Genomic DNA, 17388 nt, shown 5'->3' with positions numbered 1-17388 from the left:
TCTTTACGTTTCTTCCTTTTTTTTTTTTCTTTCCTGTTTTTCAAAATACTAGGACTGACGGCAGGCAGCCAAACCATCTTTGTCTGTGTAGCTTCTTTGACTGTCCAAACAGACCTATTTAAGTACATTAAAAGGATAATGAAAAGCACTTTAAGCTTACAAAAACAACAGCACATCCTTACGGTTAATGCAGAAGCGTCCTGCCTTTCCTGCTAGATTTTTCTAGAATTCTGGGCTGGGATGTAAAAAGCACAAGATTAGACGGAATTCGGATTTATAAATCTCAGTTTTAGACTAATTGTACAGCGCAATGAAATGTTTTTGTTTCAGTGAGAGAGTTTAATTTCTCTGGGATTTCTAGGACAGATACAATCAAATTCACCCTATCTGCCTTTCTAATGCCCCACCCCATAAAATAAATGAGTGCCTCTGATCTGACGTGCTTCGTGAAAATGGGCAGAATTAAAACTGTCAGTTCTGCTTGCAACCTGTGTCTTTCGATGGAGTTCAAAAGCTTTTAAAGGTAAAACGTGCCGATCACTCATGTGTATTATTTCCTCTCCTACCAGCGCAGCTTTTAAGTGAAAAAAAGAAAGAGAGGGTATTTTTACTCTCACATTCATTTTTCTTGGGAAGATTTCAATCTCTCAGGTAATTTGAGGGCGGGCCCTGATGTCCAGGCTTGGTAGAGTCTGGGTTTACCTGAGTGTGGCCAAGAGAGTAGAGTAGACTGTTTTACCCAGTTGTCCTACCCAAGAGCTGTACCTCTTAGCTGGAATATGGCATTTGTACTGCTCCAGTGCTCTCGGAGAAAAAACATAGTTAGGCAAAAAGAAGGAAGTGCCTCTTTCAAGGTTAAAAATGTGGAAAGAACGCCTAATCCGTCCTGGAAATTTGAGTAAAAGAAGCAGTGCCCACTTTAGCTCAGGCAGAGATTGCAGAATCTTTTGAAAAAACTGACAGGGATTTTCCAGAGATGGGGTGGGGTGGGGTGGGGGGAATCCTAGGGTGGACATTTTATGCAAATGAGCAAATTTGAAATGTAGTACAAATCCGGTATAGTAAAACTGACAGTTCTGACAGTATTGACAACATAAATATATGTTTGAACACCACACTTTCAGACACTTAACCGATGAAGCAATAAAAAAAAAATTCGACTACAATATTTCAAATAATCGACATTGATGTTTTGATACATCATTTTTATCCTCTGAATCGATCTATCACTCTCAGGCTGCTCAATTTTAAGTAAAAATGGTCAGCAATTATTTGCACTTTGACTAACGATGACCTAAAAACAATCTTCAATTAATTACACCCAAACTGTGCTTTCTTCCCTCAAAAGTGGGGGTGGGAGGGAGGGATTCTTGAGGAGTAGTGCTGGTAGCAGGCCACCTTCTCTGCTCCTTTCCCTTCTATGTTGTCACTTGTATATACAGTGCTGCAGACTTGAGCCCCGTTCTTTGGTAAGAACACTTACAGGCAAGTTTCTCACACCTGCACTATACACACCTTCTAGGTACATTAGGAGATGTGGCCACCTTTCTACTTAGAAGCAGTTAGGATTTCCTAACTCGACTCCTGGCCACTTGAATCCCAGAGTTTGGAGAAGTGGAAGGAAGACATTTGCTTAAAGCAAAGATTGGAAGTTTCTTTCAGGCTGAGTGTGAGGAAAAGGGCTGGGAGTGGGAGTAAGGATGAGAGGGAGGAAGAGGGTAAACAGAAGAGGAATGGAGGAGAGAGGGTGGGAGAGAGGGAAAGGGGAAGAGAAGCAAGGCGGGAGGGGGAATGGGGGAGGGAAAGAAGGGAGAGGATGAGAAAAAGAGAATACGAATGAATACAGCAGCCTAGCAACGATGGGCCACCTAGCAGAGCTGCCTGTCGTGGTCTCCTCTCACCTCTGCTCACATCACTGAGCACATTTTAAGTATAGGAAGATGCACGTAACTGTTTAGCACCACTGGCTTACCTGAATGGTGTGTGTTGGTTCACTATGTCTGTTTTCTATCCGGTTTTCCTACTCCCACTTTGACACTAGTCTCTAAAGTGTGTGTGTGTGTGTGTGTGTGTGTGTGTGTGTGTGTGTGTGTGTGTGTGTGTGTTTGGTGGGAGTTCTAGGAATAAATCTGGTTAACTGAGGAAGAGAATATGGATAGGCGCCTTGGATGTAGACTGCAGACTGAGATGGTCCCTTGGAAACCTAGATTCCCCCGGGGGTCCAAGAGCACGTGTTCACCGGTGACCTATTCCTCTAAAAAAACCCTGTCCCTTGTTGTGCTGTCCTATCTCGTAGAAGCCTCCTTCCTTTCACACGGGAAGTCCTGGCCTTCAGAGCTCAAACTTAGATATGCTGTGCTAGCCGGGAATCCCAGGGTCTTGTTTCCTTCCATCAAACTTCCCAATTGTTAAGCCCCTTCAAAACACCACCCACGGAGATCGTGGGACTTGTCAACAGTTTTAACACCGCTCAGGTGCTCAACAAAGGAAGAAGATGGGTGTAAGCCACGCTGGAACGGGACTGGAAAGCCTGCATGATCTGGGTGGCCAGACTGCTATTTAGTTACAACTGGCCGGTGCGGGGTCTCCTGTCTGCACTGGAAACTGTAGTTTACTACAGATTAGAAACCCGGCAGAGGCGGAAAGAAAAGACTAGAAATAGGATACAGAGAGCAAAAGTGACAAGAGGTAGAGGAAGAGGAAAAGGAAAAGGAAAAGGAAATGAGGAAGGGCGTGGGAAGAAGAAACTGACAGCGCCACAGTGCACGGAGCGTTTGGAGCCCCGCCAGATAGCGCTAGAGGGCTATTTATTGAAACCCGTTCTTTCCGAGACATAGGGAAACAGCTAAAATTGGAAGAAATCAAACAGGGCAAAAGCAAAACGCAACAATTCCACTCCATCCTTTTTCTTTTTCTTTTTCTACTGTCGGTTGATTTGATCGTATTTCCAGGGAGAAAAGTCTATGACAGAACACCCAGGGGTGAAAAAGCAAAAATAAATAAATAAATAAATAAAAATAAACACAAAGCAAAAGGAAAAACCAGTAAGATGGTGGTGGTAGTGGTGTGAGGACAGTGTCCCCTTCCCTTTGTAGACACCATCTCGAAAGAGCATGAACCGAGGTAACAGACAAGGAAGTGAGGAGAAATCTTTTGAGTGTAACTTTTCAGTTTCACTGCTGAGAAGGTCAAAAACAGTTCACAAAGATGAGCCTAGGTTTAAGGAGAAGAGATGTTTTTAAAACTAATACGTGTCTCCAAGGGCTGGAGTGTGGGACAAACACATTAATTGAAACACCAAATAAAATATATATCAAAAATTCCAACTATCAGCCAGCAGGATCCGGGCGGGAGACAACCCAAGTCCTGAGCCTTTGTCCAATAACACAAGGCTCGGAACTGTTTCTACAGGGCCATAGCACCCTTGGAGAACAATTTACAAACACCCTGGGAAGCCTGGAAAAGGACTTAAAAAACTCACCCTCCTTTAGAACCCAGAGGAAAGCAGTGCAGATGTAAATGGGAAATTGGGAGCAGAGGTGGTGTGGAAAGAGAAAGAGTAAATGGATGGTGTGTTTTGAAGGTTTCCCCCTCCCCTTGCTAGATTCACTAGTTCAAGGAAATAAATGTCCTCCGTTCCTAATGATACTTTACTTTTAAGTATCAATGTTGTTTTGTCAAAAATTCTGGCATTTCATATGTCTAGCTTCCCATTTTAGCACCGAGCTTTTCTTTGACCCAACGAAACCCCTCTTGAATCAAAGGAATAAGTTATCTTTCATTAAACTGAGGAACAGACCCTCCCCAATTCAAACATAATCTCAGCTTTTTTTTTTTCTTAAATGAAAGTCTCCTTGATACGAAATATTCCAAATCAAAACATTAACTAAAGTTACAAACAAGATTAAGGCTGGATTTACTCGCTCTGGTAATAAAGCATCAATTGTTCTAACTGTTGTAAAGAAGACAAAGGGATTTAAATCTGGTGATTTTAATACATAGATTAACACTTTAGGACCTCACAGTTCTGAGGAATTTGTAGTTATCTGTGCAGAGGATCTGGATATTGGGAGGGGGGACATATAAAAAGAACAGTCACAATTATTACCTCAAGGAGGCTGACCAAGTTCAGCTAAAATAAAGTTGGAGTTTATAAATGCTGCTTCAAATTAACTCCCCTCCCAAAAGCCAACGCCGGTGGACTACAGAACTAGGGGGGCTTACATTATTCCCTTAAATCCTTAATGTTACCTATAGTAACATTCCACAAGGGATCAAAAGAAGAAAGGGAGAAATAGAAAGGAGTGCTTTTCAGAAGTCTAGGGGATGCTTCAATAAGAAAGGGGTGATTAAAAACAGACTCTTAAATTTGAGAGGCCCAATTCTCTTTCTCATTCACCCCCCTTCGGTACCCCCCTTTCACCTCCTTTTTAATTCAATGTTCCCACCCCCCACTCCAGAGCTAAGTAGCTGATTTAAGATTGTGAAGAAATAGGTTTTACCAACCATATTTGTTCTGGGGCACTTGTAAAACGCGATTTGTAGAGAGTCTTTAGCCCTTCCAATTGTCTTTGAATTGTTTTTACTGAAACAGATCTTTTGCAGTTAATGAGTCCCCACACAGCTGGACAGCTCCTCACGGACACTGAGAACTCTAACCCCAAAATGACCCCAATTTGACACCGCAAGATGAAATTTTACCGCCTGTTAAAACCATTTCCAGCCTGGGCAGAAGGAGCTGACTGTTGACTGAGGTGTGCGTGGCGCCTGTGACCCCCATCTCTTGTTTGTCTCTGGGGCTGACCCACCTATTTCCCTTCACCTCAAATGTGGGAGAGTAAATGAATCCACAAAGGGTGTGGAGTGTGAAGCTCTGAAAACAAGGTGTCCACACATAGAAGGAAAAGTGTGGACACCTCTCTGCTGTGGAATGGCTTCTGCCAGACATGGGAGTCAAGGTTGGGGAACAGAAGCAGTCCTTAACCGCATGCCACCTATGCTGCTGTATTAATAAAACACCCACAAGTTGTTGATGACCACAACTTGTGGTGTCACAGGGATCAGGACAGTTACCCCAAATCAACTCCAACTTGAATGCCTGTGTAACACACTGCAGTGGTAGATTTTAAAACTAACATTTAAACTAACAGTCTCACCAATAGCATGCTTCTTCTCAGTTACTGGGGAAGCAGCACCTCCTTTTAGATGAAATGAATTTCAAAGCCAAAAGGCCTTCACCAGCGCACTCATTTCAGCCACATCACTCTTCTTACCTCTAAAAGTAAAAATTATCACCTTTCTCTTTGAGACTATCTTAAAATGTCCTTCCTTTCTGCCCCTACATCAAACTAGATTGTCCTCTTGTTTGCTTTAATGCATTTGCCAAAATGCATAAGAAGTTCCATGGTGAAGGAGAGGAAGAGGTTCAAGTTAAAACTCCTCTGCACTGCCCACATGATAAAGCGGAGCTCACACTTTTCTTCTTTGTAAAACCCCAAATTGCCACCCTTCATCAAGCCATTATTTCCTTAACGGTTGCTTTAGAATATAGAAATAATCAATCTGGATTTTTACTCAGGGAGAAACTTTATTACTGCTGTTTTTTTTTAATGCTAAGAAGTTTTACTAAATAAAGGCTACAGGGAAACTAAATCGCTTTACAATATCAAGGGGGCGGGGGGGGGGACGCCGTAGCGGTGTGGGAATAAAGCGCTAAGCATGCTTAGAGGAAGACGCGGAGTCTTCTCACGAAGTTGTTCTTGACAAAAGAAGCATTTATCTCGGAAACTGGCGTTCCTTTGAAAAAGAAACTTATTAACTGACATTTACTTAACCAGGGCTTTTTAAATAGCAAGAATCCTACTGGCTATAATAAAGAGCCAATGTTAAAATTAAGAACAATTAGAGGAGTTAAAACTGAGTGTAGACTCTGCCAGCCGCGCTGGGCTGACAACTTGGATCCAGTACCATCCACAACTCTGTGAAGCAGAAAATGGTCTGCAGCCAGGCCAAATATTCTCTCATATTCTGTGTCCGTCTCTCCTTTCTCTGTGTCTGTCTCTGTGTGTGTCTTCCCTCCCTCTCTCCCTTTCTCTTTCCCTCTCTTTTACCCTAGCAGGATAAACTGGGGTTTAACTACACCCCCCAACACACACACACACACACACACACACACACACACACACGCACACCCAATAAAATTCTGGAGGCCAACTTTTCCTTTTCTTTTTACTTACCTTTTCTTATCCGTCGACGAGTAACTCAGCATCAAATGAGACGGATATTTGTAATCTTGAAGTTCTTCTAGGGAGGAAAAAAGTGGTGGGGGCGGGGGGAGGACCCTACAGTCCTTCGGGTTCCAGACTGGTCCGCTGTCTTAGGCTTGTAGCCGGACAGAAAGAGAGACGGAAACCCTTGGCTGAACTCTGCTCCCAGAAGGTCCCCAAGCCCGCCTTCCCTGCTTTGGCCACTGGAGCCAAACCCGCTCGGGCCGCAGCCCCTCTCCCGGCGCGCTCTCCGTGCCTCTGCCAGCTCCTCCACACTGTCTTTATATGTGAGGGCCGATTTCCCGCAGACATCATTGTTATGATGGCTCATTTAATCAAACTGTTTAATTGCTCTGGTAATCACTATCATCATCACAGGTGCTCAATCATTCATCATTTTTGGAGGGCTTTATTGACCTCCGGAGCTCATTCACCAGCCCTAGGAAAACGAGGCCAAATTTCCTCAGACTCGGCATGGAGTCTCGGCATGCAGTAGTTTTAGCTAGCTTGGAAGGCTCAGAAGCTTGCGAGGAAACCAGGAAGATGCTAAAGGGGCGAAAACTCTCTCTCTCTCTCTCTCTCTCTCTCTCTCTCTCTCTCTCTCTCTCTCTCTCTCTCTCTCTCTCGCTCTCTGTGTGTCTGTCTCGTACACGTACACAAACACACAAACAAACACACACACACACACACACACACACACACAACTTTACTATACCTAACCACTCCCATCCACCACCTCCCCCACGAGAAAGTCCAGTCAAAGGCACCCTTGCAGGAGACGCTGCTTTCTACGTTACAGAATGGGTTCAGAGTTGGGGAGGGAGGCGGCAGTTGAACAGCAGACCCTTACTCTGTTTGAGGTTCTCTGGGCCTGGGGCCCGGAACCCAGGGCGAGGGTGAGAAGTTGGGGAGAGGGATCGCTCCCAGTGCAAGGCTGGGTCGCGCTGCCAGCTGCCTGGTGGCGGCAGGGTGAACTCGGCTACGCGCGCCGGGTGACCGAAGCTCCGCCCCCAGCTCTCCTCTCCCGTTGATTGACGCGCAGCCGCGGGGGAAACAGCAGCGCGGAGGTAAAGCCAGCTGGAACTCGGGCCAGGGATTGGGCGGGACCCCGGCCAGAACTAGTTTCTACCAAAACCTTGTCGGGTATTTACCTTTCTAACCTTACTCGCCTCCTTTTCCTTTTGGGAAAACTTCTTTAGGAGACAGTCCCCTCGTCCCCATCCAGCGAAATCCGCCCGGTGTAATTATCTCGGCCTTTAGCCCTCCTTACAACCGCTGCGCCCAGGGCAACCATAACAAAAGCTGGGCTGCCAGCGCCAGCCACTCCTCGCAAGCATCTTCTGTCTCACATGCTTTTTAATCTTTCTCCTCCAGTGCTTCCTAGATCTAAGATTCACTTTAGAGGCGCACACCGGCCGCGCGCACGCACACGCGCACACACACTCACTCGCTCTCTCACACACACACCACTTGGCTACATCGCTAAACAACAAACAGCAAACAACTCCCCCTCCGGTAACTCCTACCGCACTAACTCCCACCTTACTAACTCTCATCCTGCTTTCTCCCTCCAGATTGCGCCCAGGACCCCTAGACTGTCCACGGTGGCCCACCCTGTCTGCAGCGCACCGGGGGACTATGCTCGGAGTTCAGCTGCTCACATCTTGTACTAGAAAAAAATGAATATTGACAACAAGGGCTCTGCATCTGCACAAGAAAGAAAGTACCACTTAACAACAACAAAATATCCTGGCCCGGCGATGGTGCAGTCGGCGGTGCTCGCTGCTCTAGGTTGTTAGCGGCAGAGTTCGGGACCTAGTAATCCGCCAGCAGAGGAAGGGGGCCGCGGAATGAAAACGAACAAAAGCTAGAGCGCCATGCCAAACATCCCCAACGCGACCCAGTTAGGCAGGAGCCAAGAGGAGTGGTGGGGAAATAAACGAGAAGTAAGTTTAAAATAAAAAGATCTGAGGCTGTACCGTACTTTCCCTGTGGCTTTCTGCAGTTTTCCTGTCTGACTGCGCTCTCCCTGTCCTCTTCCATCTCTCTTCCTTCCCCCTCTCCAATCACGCGTGCTCTCTCTCTCTCTCTCTCTCTCTCTCTCTCCTCTCTTCTCTCTCTCCCTGTCTCTCCTGACGCTCTCCCTCCTTCCCTCCCTTCCCCCTTCCCCCTCCCTCATCCCCCCCTCCCTCCCCTCTTCCCCTCCCTCCCGCGTCGTCCCCTGAGAAGCAGGCTTGCTGATTTGCTCCGGTCCTCTCCGCTCCAGCCTCCCCTCCCCCAGCCCCCCCCCCCGGGGCCGTCCGACCGCACTCGCTGCATATCAGAGGCTCCGCGCTGCGCGCTCCTCCTCGCTCCAGCTCCCCACTCCCGGGATGTGTCTCCGCCGTAGGACGGGCTATGGCCACCACGACTTCCGGGTTCCGTCATTTCGTTCTCCCGCCGCCGACCCGCGCCGCCAAACTGAGGCTCTACTATAAGCCCGGCTGCAGCCAACCTGCCAACACCTACTGACACTCACTCATCTCCCAGAGAGAGAAAGAGAGCGCGAGAGAGCGAGCGCGAGTGAGAGCGAGCTAGAAAGAGAGAGAGGGAAAGACAAAATACCTACCAGAGGAGGGGGGGGGAGAGGAAGTCCAATTTTTGCAAACTATTCATTTTTTCTTGGTTTTCTCCTTGCTTTCTTTGAACAATACTTTAAAAAGAGAGGATCATATTAGAGCTGTTTTGGGGGCAAAGCTAAAGGAGGGGGGAGGGGGGAGGAAAAATTCAAGAAGCAGAAACCCCTCGCGGAGTTTTACTGGAAGAAAAAAAAACGGGTCTGAAAGATTGCTCCTCTTCATCATCATCAACCATCATTCATTCACTACCTTGACATTCCGGGCTTTGATTGACAGCTGGAGTGGCAAAAAGCCATGAAACTCGACAGTTCGGTTACATGTGGGCTGCTGACTGGCCGCTCGTAACCTTCAGTTCGGGGGCTTGACAATTTTTTTTTCTTTTTCTTTTCTTTCTTTTCTTTTCTTTTTTTTTTTCAACTGAGAGGAAAAGAAGAGAAAGAGGGGTAAAGGAGGACCGAAGAGGAAGAGGAGGGGAGGGGGAGGAGGAGGTGGAGGAGGAGGAGGAAGATCAGGAGGAGGAGGAGGAAGAAGAGAAAAAAAGAGAAAAAGAAGAAATATCACTGAAAAAAATCTTCGTTTTCTTGACTGGGCTTTCCCCACCCCCCTAAAATAACATTGGAAAATTGGGAGAAGTCTCCTTGGTTTGGAAAATAAGGACTCTTCAACCTAGCTCACTTTCTTATCCGGACTGGGATATTAAATATACGACACATCCAGGAGTTTATTGGAGCGCAGACTGATGGCGCAAAGGGTAGGTTTAAATCTCCAACACTTACCTAGATATAAATCCTCTCCTACAGGGCCCTGCCCCATGCCTCCTCTCCCTTTGAGCTGGCTGCTGCTGGTTGCTTGATGATGATGGCGGCCAGTATTTTAAAAAATAGTAGCAAAATTATTCACCGGCTTCTTTCCCCCCTGTGCCTCTGCGTGTGTGAGAGTGTGTGTGCGTGCGTGTGTGCGTGTCTGGGCGCGCGTGTCCCAGCGCTGTGCGAGCGGGCGGGCGGCGAGTGCGTGTGAGTGGTGTATGTGTGTGTGTGTGTGTGTGTGTGTGTATGTGTATGTGTGTGTGTGTGTGTGTGTGTATACTTGTGTGCAATTGTTACACGCTTTCGCCTCGCTCCAGCTTTTACCCCGGCAGCGCGATTCCCCGGGTTCTCCTGCCGCCGCCGCTGCGCCTCTTTCGCCGCTGCTCGCGCGGCTCCGGGCGGGCGCGGGCTGCGTAGGAGCCGCCGGCGTGGGGCCGCGCTGCCTAGACTAGCCCCGGCTGCTTGTTTTGTCTCTGAAATTGACAAGGACGCAGGGAATCCGCTGCTAAATAATGTTTCTGGTAACTTTCATATTATTCCTCCCCACCCTCTGCTCCCAGCCCCCGGGGAGGCACCGACCCTAGTCTTCCCTTGTCCTTGCCGTTCTCGGCCTGATTATTAGCGTTTTTCTTCCCTTTATTTTGTTTCATTTCGCCCTTTGATTTATTGGATCTCCTGGAGGAGGCGAAGGGGGGTAAGGGGTGGGATCCGGGGCTTCCTCCTCTTGCTAACTCCACTTCTCCCTGGGTTGGCTCGCTGGGATTCTGCAGCCTCCAGCGGGAGCGGGGCCTCCCTGTGCCCCCCGGCGTCCCCGGCCTCTCCGCCTGATTTGCCTTCCCTGAATGCTGCTCTCGGCTCAGACGTTTTCATTTTAAAATTTACGACATCCTCTCCCAACTTTCAAAATCTGTTGTTTCTGCTGGTTTGGTTTGTAGTGTGTTTAACTTGTGTCCGGTACTTTTCTTTTTTCTGACTTTGTTTTTATCTTTCTCTCTCTCTCTCTCTCCCTCTCTCTCTCCCTCCCTCTCTCTCCCCTCCGTCTTTACAACCCCCCCCCATCTCTATCCCATTCCCACTCCTCTGTTCCCTCTTTTCTTTGCTCCGGGTTTCTTTGCTCTCCTGTCTCTGCCCCCCTGGGTTCTCTCTTACTCTCTGTGCCACCGCCCCCTCCTCTTGCCGGGCTCTGACAGTACGATGAGCTGCCCACTACGGCGGGATGGACAGATAGGGTTCCTGCTTCCATGTACGGAGACCCTCACGCGCCGCGGCCGATCCCCCCGGTTCACCACCTAAACCACGGGCCGCCGCTCCACGCCACGCAGCACTACGGCGCGCACGCCCCGCACCCCAATGTCATGCCAGCCAGCATGGGATCTGCTGTCAACGACGCCTTGAAGAGAGACAAGGACGCGATCTACGGGTAAACCGACCCCCGGACCCAGCTTACTGTGTGTGAGTGTGTGTGAGTGCGTGTGCTTGTCTCTGGTGGTGGTGGTGGCTGTGGTGGTGGTGGTGGCTGTGGCTGTGGTGGTGGAGGTGGTGGTGGTGTTAGGGTGGACCAGGGAGGGTAAGTGGGGACTTAATTCTGCAAGAGGAGACTGCTTGCAGTAGAGAAAGACAAGGGAGGGAGCCTGCTCTAGGGTCAAAGCACAGAATAGTAGAACCTTCTTTGCTCCCTTAGTTCGACCTCCCCAGACCCCACAGTCTGTATAAGGACTAAGACCTTAAGTCTTGCCGGCTGGGCCTTCTCCCCAAGGACAAGATTCCTGGCCAAAAGGCGCAGGACTGGTTGTCTCAGGCAGCCTCACAGAGGCCTTGATTAAGAGGAAAGTTTTCTGCAGCCGAGAAGAAACTTCCAGTTCCCCTTTCTTTCTTTCTTTCTTCCTTTCTCTCACTCTTTCTTTCTTTTTTTTCTCCCCTCCCCTCTCTGCTTCCTCCTGAGGGCCTGGGAGTCACTAAACGCAGCTAGAGCTGGAATCAGGGCAGCTTCTGTCGGCCAGGAAGTCCTAATCACTCACTTCTTAATTCTCTGTAAATAAAGGGGCAGACCTTGAAGTGCAGCGGGGTGGAAGAGACTGCTGCTTGCACACATAGCCGTTCCTGGGAGTCAGGAAAATGGCTGGAAATTATTTTATATTCGGGGAGATTGGGGAGGGGTGGGCAAGCAGGGTCCAAGCGAGTACTAGCCGGGCTCTTCCGGCTGAGGGTAGGTGGGGAAGGCGGCGGGATGCCGAGGGGAGGGGACAGTGGGTAAACAGCAACTGAGCCTAAAGCCTGAGGCCTCAAGCATCCCGAGGTGTAGCTAAGCCGCCCGGAGGAACACAAAGGGCGTACGCGCCCGGCGCTCACACTTCCAAGTTTTGAAACGCGGTTTATTTATTTTTGTGAGCTGTAACGCTGGGAGAAATGTGGTCTTTCGAAGGAAGCCTTTTCTTGTTTAACGTTCTTATTATTTTGGCCCTACCACCCGAGCTTTACTGGAAGCAGGGCAAACAAGTTTATAAAGCAAAGGGTGGAGAGATGAGACGAACACCTTCTTCAAATTGGGGAATGTCTCTTTGGTGTGGATGTAGGTGAAGCCCTCGGCCGGGTCTGAAAGCCCTTAGATCAATTCAGATTGGTGGTCGGGGGGAGGGCACCAAATAGCACTCCCTGTCCTGGTTTATGTGGCAGGCGTCTCTGGAGTGAGGAGTGGGGTCTGGATCTACTCCGAGCCTAAATTGCCTGGGCTTCTTGCTTATTTCATTACTTTCCAACTGAGTATATGTTTACTTGGCGGGCTAAAGTGGCCGGGGGCTTCTCGGAGCTGATCTGAAAAGACCTGTGAACCCAGGGAAAGGCCAGGCTGTTTCCTTTCTGTTTGTGGCCCAGGCTCGGCTGACTGAGGATGTAGTGTGTTGCGTGCCTGCTGTATTAAAGAAGGAATGCAAACCCTCCAAACTTGTTGATTACAGTTCTTGCTCCTTCCCCTCTGCACCCCGTCTCCGTGCGTGTGTCTCTGCGTGGCGCTGCCCGTTAGGCACCCGTTGTTTCCTCTGTTAGCGCTGGTCTTTGAGAAGTGCGAGCTGGCGACTTGCACTCCCCGGGAACCCGGAGTGGCCGGCGGAGACGTCTGTTCCTCTGACTCCTTCAACGAGGACATCGCGGTCTTCGCCAAGCAGGTCCAACCTTCTTGACCCGCTCACCCCCACCCTCCCAGCAGCCCTTCGCTCCCCCACCCCCTTCCTCGGAGTTTGACTTGAAAGGGGAGGAAAAGGATAGACACCCGATCTGTTCCTCTGGCCCACTCGGCGCTCTACGCCTCCTCCCCATCCCTAAGCCTTGAGGCGAATTGGAAAGGGAGATAAATATGGGTGTTTGTTTTTCCCCCTAGCCAGGAATACAGGGGCTCGACCCTCGAATTAAAGTTGACCTGCTCCTAATCTGGGGCTTGGCCTCTTCCCCGCCTGCAGCTACTTGAACAAGAATTGGGGAGAGGGGCTGGGAGGGACCCGGGAGTGCCCGGGAGCAAAGGAAGCTGGACTCCTGGCAGTGAGGTCTGCATGGGCACCGAGGTGCTGGAGGTGAGGAGACCCAGCTTCTGGCCTGGCTGCAGAAGCGGGTAGTGAGAATCTGCGAGCCGCTTTGCCTAACCCGCTACAACTCGAGTAGGATAATGTTTTCCCCACCGGGTCAGGACCTGAAGGCCCTGCTGTTTCTCTACCGACCCCACTCACTTAACACACCAATCTGTTTCTTAAATTTTACCAAAGCCCCTGTTCTCTCTTCTGCCCCTGCCCTTTCAGAGTACTCGGTCCCACATCCAGATTAGTGGCGGACGGGGTTTTCCTGTTTTTAAATGGGCTGAAGATTCATTCTGACTTTCCCTGCTTCCTATAGGTTCGCGCCGAAAAGCCTCTTTTTTCCTCAAATCCAGAGCTGGATAATTTGGTAAGGCTCACTGTTTCTTGCTTGTCCCCTGCCTCGGGCCCCGTCCCAAGCTCAGAGTCACCCATTTGCTCCTGGAGCTCCATGGAGTTCCAGTAGAGCCCTCCTAGGAAACACAGGGGAGGAGACCTATTTAGAGCTCCTGTGTGGAAGGCGAGCCAGGGGCGGTATGGACCTCAGGGGATAAAAAGCCCACCGAGGCAGCAGCGGGCGCCGCGGCGCCGAGCCGAGTAGGGATGCTTCCCAGGTCTTGGCCTCGGGAGTAAGCGGCGAGAAGGGAGTGATTTCCTCTGCGGGCCAGGGCAGGCGGTGGAGCCCCAGGCCGCTGCCCCGAAGGAAGTAACTGCTGGGGCAGCGGAGGGAGGGCTAGGAGTGGGTTGGGGTGAGGGGCTATCGGGCGCAGGCCACTTTTAGGTGCAATTCTTTTGCTAATTTGCAGGATTTCAATATTAAAAGTACTTAAATCCTCTTTCAAAGGCCCTGCCTCTCCATTCATCTGGAGTATTTCCTTCTTATGAGAGGAGGCTTACTCTGTGTCTGCTGTTCTAAAAAAGCTTTTCTATCCAAAGAAATGGCTCTGCTCTCTCTCCTCTCCTCTCCTCCCTCCCTCCCCCTCCCTCCTCTCCTCTCTCCTCCTCCTCTCTCCTCTCCTCTCCTCCTCTCCTCTCCTCTCCTCTCCTCTCCCTCTCCTCTCTCCTCTCTCTCTTCTCTTATTTTTCTTTTATTATTCCTCCTCCTCCTCCTCCTCCTCCTCCTCCTCCTCCTCCTCCTCCTCCTCCTCCTCCTCCTCCTCCTCCTCCTCCTCCTCCTCCTCCTCCTCCTCCTCCCAATTTGATGTGAGGTGGAGGGTAGGAGGAGACAGTAAAAGAGGAATAGATGGAGTAAGACCTGGTAGGAGAGCTCAAGCTTTACCAACAGCACACTGTGAGGGCTATGGGGAAAAAAATCATACTACAGCCACCTCAAATATTAATTCCCACCACTGTAGCCAATGAAGAAGAGATGATCAGTAATAATTTGGTTTCCTTATTTCTTGATATGTGGTTTTTGCCTGACCACCTGCTGGTTTCTTCTTTCTTTGCCCAATTCCCTCAACATACTGCCCTTCACACACACACACACACACACACACACACACACACACACACACACACACACACACAACTTGCATGTATTAGAACCCTAACTCCATCCTCTTAAATTTCCCTTTCAGATGATACAAGCAATACAAGTGCTAAGGTTTCATCTTCTGGAGTTAGAAAAGGTAAGCAGGAAATAACAGTCTGCATGTTGATGCCCTCCCCTCACATTCTCTCAACTAGATGATTGGGGATGCTACAAGCCTCCAGGATGAGGGATTACACATCTGGAGATGTTGATCACGTTTTTTTTTTACTTCCCTCTTTTATAGACTTCTCAACCCAGGGGCTCAGAGGATACAGGAATCAGGGCAGCACTGACTTTTAAAGCCCCCACCCCCAGGCACTCAGGATTATTTGAAGTACAGCAAGAGCCATTTGTGTTGCTGGACACAATGTCTACTTGTGTCTCTATTAGCTCAGCTTCTCCTGGGCCCAGAGTTCTTGCAGGATGCAAGCGGAGAGAAGAGTCCCCTCCGGGGTGTCTTTGCATTGATACATAGATCAATCATTTCCCCCAGGAAATATACACAACGGGATCACAAATGTCCCCAATTCTAGTGTTTGAATGCCTCCGAGTTACTATCAAATCACATCTTCATCTCTGCTCACCCAGTCTGAACCCAGTTACTTCCAGTTCAGTTTCTTTCTTTCTTGTAACTTGTTGCTCAGGGGATTCTCTGGAGGATAATATCTATTGCCACAATTGCCCTATTGTTTCCTTGCTTTCAAATCTTACACCCCTTAATTAGAGTTATTTTGGAAGACATCACATTGTTGCTCTCTACAAATGTAACCTTGCAACCTGATATTCTTCCTCTTAAAAAAAAAAAGAAAGAAAGAAAGAAAGAAACATATAAAGACCTGAGCTGAGCCCTCGCCATGACCCTCCTCCTAGGTCCACGAACTGTGTGATAACTTCTGCCACCGGTACATTAGCTGTTTGAAGGGGAAAATGCCCATTGACCTCGTGATTGATGAGAGAGACGGAAGCTCCAAGTCAGATCATGAAGAACTTTCAGGCTCCTCCACAAATCTCGCCGACCACGTAAGTCTGCAGAGCCCGTGGAGTTCTCTGAAGGCCGCTGGGCAAAGCATCTTTTCTAAAACCTTGTGGTACTGAGTTTTGCTTTTCAATTGTTTAGTTGCTTTTGGAGTGTTCTCTCCCTTTCTCGATACAAGTTTCATGGCGTTTATTTTGGTTTCCCCTTCCTTGGACCTTGTCCTTATTTCTGGTGAGAGTCGAAGAACCAGAGAGTTGATAGAATGGTTTGTGCTCTTCATGTGTGAAGTTGCCTGAACCTGATGGCTTGGGAGTTAGTAAGCTCTCTTTTTGGTAGGACGGCCTCGGTCTTTTCTGGGTTCTTTCTGTGTGTAATCAAGGCATAGCAAGAGATAGCAAGAGACAAGACAGTTAGCTGGAGAGAGAGAGAGAGAGAGAGAGAGAGAGAGAGAGAGAGAGAGAGAGAGAGAGAGGACAAAGAAGTGAACTGGGAAAAAGAGACTATTTCTCTCCCAGAGAAGACAATCCTGAGAATTCCTGGCAATTCTGTCTTGCATTGACAATGAAAGGAGTGAATGAACACATTACAAGTCTTGGGACTTTTTGCTCATAGAAACTTATTGTCAGAATATGGTCTTATTGCCAAGTGCCTGAAGCATCTCTATAATAAAAGACAGCAACCTTGATGAACCAATTTTTAACACTGTATTACAGAAAGCTGAAGGGAATTAAGACTGAGTAACCATAGGTTAGTGTTTGAGCTTTAACAGTTGGTGACTGAGGATGGAGAGTGTGGAAGATGCCCGTGGATGTCAAGCCAGGAAAGGAGATTTCTATTCTCTCTGTTCTTATTCTTATTTTGGAACTGATCTAGTGAATCTGATGGGGTGGGGGGAAGCATATGTAGTGATACTCAAAATCTGAAGAAGAAGCAAAGAGAAGAGGGATTGCAGCTGGCAGGGATGGAAGGGGAAGGCAAGAGTGGTGAGGTTAAAGCATGGGTGTGAAGAACAGTGTATTTTTGGGAACTGAAGCCTGGAGATGGGGAAACAGGGTATCTATATATTCATTTGAACTCACAACCTAAGTGACATAGGCCAGAGTCTGGGTTATTTCATGGCTTAAATATTAATTTAGCACCCCATAGAAGTGAAACAGGCATTGAAGTTTGAAGGCGGTTTGCATTCCCCACCCCCAAATTCCTGAGTCTGAAGGGGGATGAATTGAGCTACCTGAGGAATAATAGCTTGTCTGTGAATTCTCTTCTTCCTCTACTAAAAGTTTTCAAAAGAAGCAGCCATTGATTTTTAAAGATTAACCTTTGTACTACACGAGACAGCAGCCTAAAAGTTCAAGAGAGTGAAAGAAAACCATAGTCTAGGGTGCCCAGTTCTGAAACTAAATAAACGTACTGCTAAAAGCCCCCCAAACCTCTCCTTATCCTTACCTGTTTTCAAAGCAATGGGGCAAGTGGGCTGGGAGAAACCTTGTCCCTTGCTTGCATTAAGTAAAATCAAAAGGCTGTGGCAGCTATTGGAAATTTCTTTGCTTCTCTGCGTCTCTACACTATGTGTCCTTGTGGTCTAAGAAGCGTGTTAGCTTCATAAATATTGATTTATTTTTGTTCTT

General features: G+C 48.4%; 1 protein-coding gene and 1 long non-coding RNA gene across 7 annotated transcripts in view; one reads left to right on the top strand and one right to left on the bottom strand.

Moving 5' to 3' along the window:
* Positions 1-5567: 5567 nt before the first annotated feature.
* Positions 5568-9821, bottom strand: LOC116901767. The gene is made up of 4 exons (XR_004388021.1): positions 9661-9821; positions 8875-9301; positions 6237-6303; positions 5568-5796 (listed from the first exon to the last, which is right to left on the bottom strand). It is a non-coding gene; the product is annotated as an uncharacterized LOC116901767 (long non-coding RNA).
* Meis2 (Meis homeobox 2) overlaps positions 7206-17388 on the top strand; it is a 203243-nt gene continuing 193060 nt past the window's right edge. For 3 of the 6 annotated variants that reach the window (XM_032903904.1, XM_032903908.1, XM_032903907.1), the window contains exons 1-6: positions 7595-8212; positions 10881-11110; positions 12710-12851; positions 13570-13620; positions 14831-14881; positions 15655-15804. In XM_032903904.1, coding sequence (XP_032759795.1) covers positions 8144-8212; positions 10881-11110; positions 12710-12851; positions 13570-13620; positions 14831-14881; positions 15655-15804 — 693 coding nt within the window. In that variant the 5' untranslated portion in view covers positions 7595-8143. Of the gene's footprint in view, positions 7334-7594; positions 8213-9400; positions 9636-9805; positions 10212-10880; positions 11111-12709; positions 12852-13569; positions 13621-14830; positions 14882-15654; positions 15805-17388 lie in introns of those variants that run through there. The other 3 variants (XM_032903903.1, XM_032903905.1, XM_032903906.1) reach the window with 3 other exon arrangements.

This window comes from Rattus rattus, chromosome 5 (genome assembly GCF_011064425.1).
Source record: "Rattus rattus isolate New Zealand chromosome 5, Rrattus_CSIRO_v1, whole genome shotgun sequence".
In the NCBI taxonomy this organism is placed as follows: domain Eukaryota; kingdom Metazoa; phylum Chordata; class Mammalia; order Rodentia; family Muridae; genus Rattus; species Rattus rattus.
The sequence above is the reverse complement of the archived record's forward strand: the minus strand, read 5'-3'. Positions and strand labels throughout refer to the sequence as shown.